The 8757-nt window shown below is 38.5% G+C and overlaps 1 protein-coding gene across 1 annotated transcript; it reads left to right on the forward strand.

The window, feature by feature from the left end:
* The first annotated feature begins 2599 nt into the window (after positions 1 to 2599).
* Positions 2600 to 3106, forward strand: LOC139780360 (ATP-dependent DNA helicase PIF6-like). Its single transcript, XM_071718981.1, has one exon. It carries the CDS (start codon positions 2600 to 2602, stop codon positions 3104 to 3106), a length of 507 nt encoding a protein of 168 aa, XP_071575082.1.
* The last annotated feature ends 5651 nt before the right edge of the window (positions 3107 to 8757 follow it).

Raw genomic sequence — 8757 nt, forward strand, 5'->3', positions numbered from 1 at the left:
AAATGAAGACTCTAATGTGGCGGATATAGGGCAACTGGTTATTTTACCATCCACATTTACAGGATCACCTAGATATCTCCATGAGCGGACACAGGATGCCCTTACATATGTTCGTAATTACGGAAGACCTGATTTATTTATCACATTCACGTGCAATCCAGAATGGCCTGAAGTTAAAACAGAATTGTATCCCGGTCAACGTCCAAGTGAAAGACACGACATTGTTGCGAGAGTGTTTCAATTAAAATTACAACAACTTATGAAAACCATAACAAAGAAGGACATTTTTGGTCAAGTTCGATGCTACATGTTTTCAATTGAATGGCAGAAGAGAGGTTTGCCTCATGCCCACATTTTAATTTGGTTAGTCGACAAAATAAGATCTGATGAAATAGATAGCATTATTTCAGCTGAAATCCCCAATAAGGATGAAGATCCATTACTTTACGACATAGTATGCAAGAATATGATCCACGGTCCATGTGGAGCCGTCAATTCCTCATCACCTTGCATGTCAAACGGTACATGTTCAAAAAGATATCCCCGTGATTTTCTTCAGTATACACAAACTGGCGATGATGGATACCCTAAGTACAGAAGAAGATGTCCGGCTGACGGTGGAAACATTTATACTATATCGCATTGTAACTTCATTGTTGATAATAAATGGATAGTCCCATATTGTCCGATTCTCTCCAGATGCTTCGTTGCACACGTCAACGTTGAATATTGCCACTCTGTGCAAGCAATCAAATATATATGTAAGTATATTAATAAAGGTAACGATGCGGCTACGTTTGCCGTTGAAAATAAAAAAGATGAGGTTCAGAACTATTTGAATGGCAGATATTTGAGTACCTCTGAAAGTATCTGGAGAATACTAGGATTTTCTATTCACGAGCGCTATCCTCCAGTTGTTCATTTATTTGTCCATTTAGAAAATGGGCAAAGAGTGTATTTTACTGAAAGAAATCTACAGCAAGTTATAGAAAATCCACCTCAGACCACTCTGACAGCCTTCTTTGCTCTGTGTGCAGTTGATAAATTTGCACAGACTTTGCTTTATCACCAAGTACCGGCTTATTATAAATGGTCTAACAAAAAATGGCAACGAAGAAAACGGGGCCAAGATGTAGATGGTTGTCCAGGTATAAAGCGGGACAAAGTATTAGGGCGAGTGTATACTATACACCCTAATTATTCAGAATGCTTTTATCTCAGACTACTCCTACATCACGTCAGAGGACCGACGTCTTTTAATGACTTAAAGACGGTGAATGGTGAAATAATGCCCACTTATCGCGCGGCGTGCCAAGCTCGGAATTTGCTTGAGAGTGACACGCACTGGCGAGATACACTATCAGATGCAGCTATTTCAGAAAGTGCACACAAAATGAGAGAGTTATTTAGCATTATGCTAATGTTTTGTGAAATGTCTAATCCTTTAGAATTATGGAATGCATACCGGACACACCTATGCGATGATATTTTACATTGGGTTCGACATAAAAGTAAGAATACTGAGGTTCAGTTTACAGAGGAAATTTTCAATGAGGGGTTGATTCTTCTTGAGGACATAGTGTTCACTCATGGAGAAAAGTGCTTGAAAAAGTTTGGTTTGCCAGAACCTCAGCGCAATGATTCAAACATAGATAACCTACTTTACTTACGAGAAACAGTACACAATATCGACGACTTACAAGTATATCTGCAAGAAAACGAAGTGAAACTGAATACAGAACAAAAAATGGTATAAGACGAGATAATAAATAGTGTCGAAGATAATAAGGGTAACATTTACTTTATAGATGCGCCAGGAGGTACTGGCAAAACGTTTGTCATTTCATTGATTTTGGCGAAAGTAAGAAGTCAAAAGAAGATCGCTATCGCGGTTGCCTCATCAGGCATAGCTGCGACTCTTCTAAGTGGTGGAAGAACTGCCCACTCTACTTTTAAGTTGCCACTGAATGTGTCCTTGGACCAAAGTTCGGTATGTTCCATGAGAAAAAATGGTGTTACTGGTAAACTTCTCCAACAGGCATCCTTGATAGTATGGGACGAATGTACGATGTCGCACAAGTCCCATATAGATGCCGTCAATCGAACCCTTAAAGGCTTGAGAACATCAGAAAAGGTAATGGGTGGGGTAACATTTGTTTTTACCGGTGATTTCAGGCAAACTCTGCCAGTGGTGCTTAAAGGAACACGTGCGGATATTATGAAAGTTTGCATGAAAAAATCTGAAATTTGGCAGCATGTAAAAAAACTTCGACTGACTATTAATATGCGAGTTTATTTACGAGGAGACAAGAATTTAGAACAATTTGCAGAGTATTTGCTTAAAATTGGTGACGGCTCTATCTCTATAACGCAGAATGGCTACATTAACATTTCTGATATTGTAGGAACTTGCGTGCGAACTATTGATCAAATTATTGACAATGTTTATCCAGATATTCAGAATTTAACACAAAAGGAAACAAATTGGCTTTGCAAACGTGCAATTGTAACTGCAAAAAATAAAGCTGCAGAGGAGATTAATGAAATAGTTTTACAAAAAGTCACCACTGAATGTAAAACATATAAGTCAATAGACACAATGGTAAATGGAGATGAAGTCATTCACTATCCGATTGAGTTTCTCAACTCTCTTAACCCTGCAGGATTGCCTCCACATAAACTGAGACTAAAAGTTGGTACCCCGATAATGCTGCTTCGAAATCTTAAACCACCACGGCTTTGCAACGGCACGAGACTGCAAGTTAAGCGTCTCATGCCTTACATCATAGAAGCAACCATTCTGACAAGACCTGCAGCCGGTGAAATAGCATTAATTCCAAGAATACCTATGGTCCCTACGGATTTGTCATTTGCGTTTAAAAGGCTGCAGTTTCCTGTTAGAATGTGTTTCGCCATGACGATTAATAAGTCCCAAGGACAAACCTTCAAAGTAGTTGGCGTAGACCTCAGAAACGAAGTCTTTTCACACGGCCAATTATATGTAGGACTCTCACGGATTGGTTCAACAAAGGACCAAACAATACTGATTCCTGATGAGAGCAATAAAACTCGCAATGTTGTTTTCACAGAGGTTTTTAACGATTAAAAAAACAAATCCAATGATCAACTAATAAACAAGTAGAATCAACGTCATTATAGAAGACAGATAAATAAATATATGTAGAAAAATATAGATAATGGAAAACAAGCATTAAAGTAACATTGAAATGTGATTTTTGTCGGAGTACAGTTTATAATATACAAATAAAATACATGTTTAGTTCACCTATCTGCATTACAATTAGTGAAAAATTATTAAAAATAGTTAATACAAAAAATGGAACTTGGAGTCGGGTTGATTTAAGGACGGTAGTTTAATTTTTACACATGAATAACACATTTTAGGTGCTTAAGTTTTAAACTTTTTTGCTTAACAATGATCACATATTGGATCAATTTTCCAAATTATTACTTTCGGATGAAATTGATATTCGTAATTTGAATCATAACTAAATGTTTCTAATTTTAAAATGGACCGCATAAATGATTTCATGGATTAAACATGTCGTAACCGGTCTTTTTCTACTCAAGTTTCACACTATTGAGTCATTTCCGCTTCTCCGATATTTCACTTACCGATTACCGATTTTTTCTATTGGTTTTTTAAGTAAAAAATCTTACCAATTACCGATTTTTTCCATTAGTTTTTTAAGTAAAAAATCGAGGTTATGTGTTCATCGCGAGCGAGCAATCTCAAAATTCCCTAAAAAACGCCAGGGTAAACCAAAGGATGATGTCGCTAATCGGTAAGTGAAATATCGGAGAAGCGGAAATAACTCAATAGTGTGAAACTTGAGTAGAAAAAGACCGGTTACGACATGTTTAATCCATGAAATCATTTATGCGGTCCATTTTGAAATTAGAAACATTTAGTTATGATTCAAATTACGAATATCAATTTCATCCGAAAGTAATAATTTGGAAAATTGATCCAATATGTGATCATTGTTAAGCAAAAAAGTTTAAAACTTAAGCACCTAAAATGTGTTATTCATGTGTAAAAGTTAAACTACCGTCTTTAAATCAACCCGACTCCTTATGGAACTCCTTTAAGAAAAACGACTCCCGGGCGAAGCCCGGGTAACCAGCTAGTGATTATATATAATCATATATAATCTACATGGATATATAAATGCTTCTTATATATAATTTATATATAAATTATATGAACTCATGTATAATCATATATAATCATATAGGGTTTTATTACCCGATTAAAATATATTTAAATATATATAATGTTTCATATATAATTTGACATGATTATATATGAGTTCTTATAATTTATATATTAATTATATAAAGAAAACATTTATCCACATAGATTCCCTTATGGAAAAATACACTCAACTTTTGGTGTTAACCGTTAAAAAAACACCATAGAAAAACCCTTAAAGTTGGGTGTGATTTCGGACCGCCAATTGAAGGTTAACCATCATTTGAAGGTTAATCTTCAATTGGCGGTCCGAAATCACACCCAACTTTAAGGGTTTTTCTATGGTGTTTTTTTAACGGTTAACACCAAAAGTTGAGTGTATTTTTCCATAATGGCGATATTACATCATATCGAAATAATGCTCGAAATTTGAAGCTTATTTCGATGTTTGTGCTATATGACACTTTAAGTGTACGTTTGCAATAATGCTTTTTCACAGATAACTTTTTTGTTTAGAGTCTAAACCTAATTCTGACAACGGTATCGTATTTTTGGATGTAATTCGCAGGGCACGCCACAGTCTTTTTGTAACAATACATTGTAGAATTTTTATATAAAGCGAATGTTTTCGCAAATTGAGGTTAAAACAAGTGTCGGTATTACAGACGGCTTTAGCTCCGCTCGCTGAACCGGACTCCTCGCCTCGATCCTCCCTCTCGGACGCTAGCTGCCGCAGCTCTCCCTTTCCTGGCGGTGAGTTCTCCCTGGTGATCCGACTCTCGCTCGGTTGGTCTCCAGAACACGCGCCGCAACGATCAATCCGTCAAGAAAGAGGTAACGGACTCGACACGTTCGAAGAAACGCAAGCAAGTGCGGCCATGACACCTAACGAGTGAGGAAGGAGGCGGGGGCCCTTTGAGAGTGGCGACTCGCGCGTCGCGCCATCTAATGTGAAATGATCGGGCGTTGTAAAACGCGAAAAGAATTCGAGCGCAACATCTGAACAAATTATTTAATTTTTAATAAGTCCAATTATTAATTTTTATTTTCATAATTGAACTTATTTTTTATTTTGATAAATGTAAATACAAATATCTTATTGTATTAATATTTAATATTAATAATTTAATTAGTTGCTTAATTTAACTTTTTGTTTAATAAATGAGCGGATGTAGTACTGAAAATGTACCTATTATATAATATTTTAATTTTCAAAATTGTAAAATTACAAACAGGAATTTTGTTGTGACTTTTACAGTTATAAAGTAACTATTTAATGAAAATGGAAGCCTAAAAAAATTAATACTGTAACGCAATTATTATAATGCTCAAATCATAAAATATTTACATTATCCATGTCTGCCAATACAATATAATTTTTTATTCATATTGCATTCTATATAATGGCAATGTTATTATATATTTGACAGGCAAATCAAAATAGCTTCGAATCGAATATCGAAATGATGAAATATCGATGTCTTAACAGAAAATACATAATTTGCCTCTTTACAGTCTGGCGCGATGAATGTATGTCACAAATAATCTCTTCTTTTAAAAAATGTCATATAGCACAAACATCGAAATAAGCTTTAAATTTTGAGCATTATTTCGATATGATGTAATATCGATGATTTCGACGTCAATTAGACGTCGATTCGATGGTTCATTTCTCGCTGGGTAGGACCAAGTCAAATTTTTTAAATAAAAACCCCTATTTTTTATTGTACCATCTTTCTCTATTAATTAATTTGAACAACTTTTGTTTGAAAAATTCTTTTATTTGCCTAATACTTTTTGAGATATTCAAGGAAAATGTGGTAACTTTTTCAATATTTAGCTTATGATATCTTGATAATTGTTTGCCAGAGGAAAAAGTGGTATAGAGGACTTTTTGACTTAATTTTGTTTTAAGAATATGCTGTTGCAATAGCACTCCAATTTTTTTAAATATTTGTAAACACTCCAAGAAGATGCATACACAAATATTTAAAAAAAATTGGAGTATACTATTGCAACAGCACATTTTTTGAAATAAAATTAAGTTAAAAAGTCCTCTGTACCACTTTTTTCTCTGGCAAACAATCATCAAGATATCACAAGCTAAATATATATTGAAAAAGTTACAAAGTTTTCCTTGAATATCTCAAAAAGTATTATATATTATGATGGGGATGACGCGCAATATACAACAGTTTTTGTGCTAGTACTCAATATATTTCTCGAAGAACGTGTGATATACATAGGCCGCGCGTGACTACGTGACGGATACAGTAAAGCAGCGAGCGACTAGTAGAGAGGAAAACATCAGTAGTAGATGCGACACCGCGCTCCCTATTGGAGACAGAGAGCGCCCTCCATAATGCCGAATCCGCATGGCGAGTCGTATACGGGATTTTCGCCAACACTTCCCCTCGAATCGTACTGGTCGGATTCCGCTCATTTGATGGTCTTGAGTCCAATGGACCTCATGCAGACTTCGTGCTTTCCTCTAGGCAGTCCCTTCGTGAGAATATCCGCCATCATCTCGTCGGTGGATACATGTTGGATTTTAACCAAACCTCTGCTAACGGCGTCACGCACGAAGTGATGTCGAATGTCGAAATGTTTCGACCGAGCGTGATAAACGGGGTTCATCGCCAACTTTAGAGCCCCGTTGTTGTCGTTTTTGATGGTGATTTTATCCAATGTTATCCCGAGTTCTCCGAGTAATCCTCCCATGTATAGAGCTTCTTTGGTTGCTTCAGAGAGAGCCATATACTCGGCCTCAGTTGTTGATAGGGCCACAGTGTGCTGTTTCTTTGATTCCCAGCTGATGGCTCCACCGCTCAATAAAAAGGTGTAGCCAGTGTAGGATTTACGATCCATGTTGCAGTTACCCCAGTCAGCGTCCGCGAACATCTCGAGAGGATCACTGAAAACAGAATAAACTAGACCAACATTATCAGTCCCTTTGAGGTATCGCAACACCCGTTTGGCTGCTCTCCAGTGAGTCTCCGTGTGACAGTTGTTGAATTGGCTTAGACGACTGACAGCATGAGCTATATCGGGTCGTGTCAATGTCGCCAGATACATCAGTGCCCCAATGAGTTCCTGATAGGGAACCTCGGGCTGATGATAGTCCGTGCCGACCTCCTCCTTGATCAGCTTGACATCCGGATCCATTGGAGTGGACACCGGCTTACAGTCGAGCATGCCGAATCTTGCGAGAATGTCGTTAATATACCCTTTCTGTCTTATAGCAATCTCATTCTCCTCTCTTGAGAATTCCAAGCCCAAGCAGTATTTGACGCCGCCCAAGTCTTTGATCTCAAAGTTAGCGCTGAGATAATTCTTGATTTTCGCGATCTTCGCAGTATCACGAGATGCGATTAGTATATCATCGACGTATACGATGATAAATGTTCTGTCCTCGATAGGTCCGATTAGAAATACACATGGGTCGGCCTTCGATTGAACAGCTCCGAGTTGTTCAAGCACTTCCTTCAGTGTAGAGTGCCAGGTCCTATCTGACTGTCGAAGCGCGTACAACGCCTTGATTAATAGACAAACTGCGTTCGGCTTCCGAATGTCCTCCAACATCTTCTTCGCCGTATCCCTGATGCAACTGTCCACGCTTCTGGAACGAATGATATGTTCCAAAATATCCTCTAGATATTCCGGTGCTTCCAGATAGATTGTCTCCTCAATTTCACCATTTAAATATGCCGTTGCTACATCAAGCTGTTCGATCTTCATGTCTCTTTGTGCTGCTATGGCCAACACAGCTTGTATCGAGCTCATCCTTGCTACTGGAGCGAACGTCTCGTGATAGTCGATCCCTGGTATTTGAGAAAAACCGCGTGCTACAACACGTGCCTTTCGTTTCTCGATAGATCCGTCGGAGTTATATTTGTTGCGCAGAACAAATCTGCTCCCAACTACTCGTTGATCCTTCGGACACTCTGTGATCTTCCATGCGTTGTTCTTAATTAGAGATATCACCTCTGCCGCCATCGCGTCCATCCATTCCGATGAGTCCACATCCGACATGGCTTGCGTTATTGGGATTTCGGCCACACACGCCATTTCCGCTTGTGCAAGCGCTTCGTGGCTATATTCCTTTCGAGGTCTCCCGGGCCGCCCGGTTCTGATAAGGCGGGGACGACCTCTTCTTCGGACTTGTGCGAGTCTCTCTTTTTCACCCTCTGGCTCTTCTATTTTCGCTTCCCCTGGCTCCGCTTCCCCTGGTTCTGCTTCTTCTGGTTCCGCTTCTTCTGGCTCCACAGCAATCTCCTCGATGTTCCTTCGCTCGGTGTTATCATAACCGGAGGACAATTTGACGTCCACGCCGTCAATTGGGATCATGTCCGTGGACTGTGAATAGAAATCTTCGAAAGGTGTTTTAGCTCCTCCCAGAGAGTTTTCCAGAAACTTTACGTCTCGAGTAATCTCGATTTTCTTGGATTCCGGTAGCCAGATTCGAAAACCTTTCGATTCCTCGGAATACCCGACGAATATTCCCTCCTTGGATCGAGGGTCAAGTTTTCCTCTCGTGGGAA

The sequence above is a fragment of the Temnothorax nylanderi genome, unplaced genomic scaffold (genome assembly GCF_030848795.1).
Source record: "Temnothorax nylanderi isolate EJ_2023f unplaced genomic scaffold, tnyl_v1.0 TNYL_tig0273_pilon, whole genome shotgun sequence".
NCBI lineage: Eukaryota > Metazoa > Arthropoda > Insecta > Hymenoptera > Formicidae > Temnothorax > Temnothorax nylanderi.

Bases quoted from the DNA above. Each gene is read 5' to 3' on its own strand.
- LOC139780360 (XM_071718981.1), top strand. From the start codon at position 2,600: ATGGTAAATGGAGATGAAGTCATTCACTATCCGATTGAGTTTCTCAAC.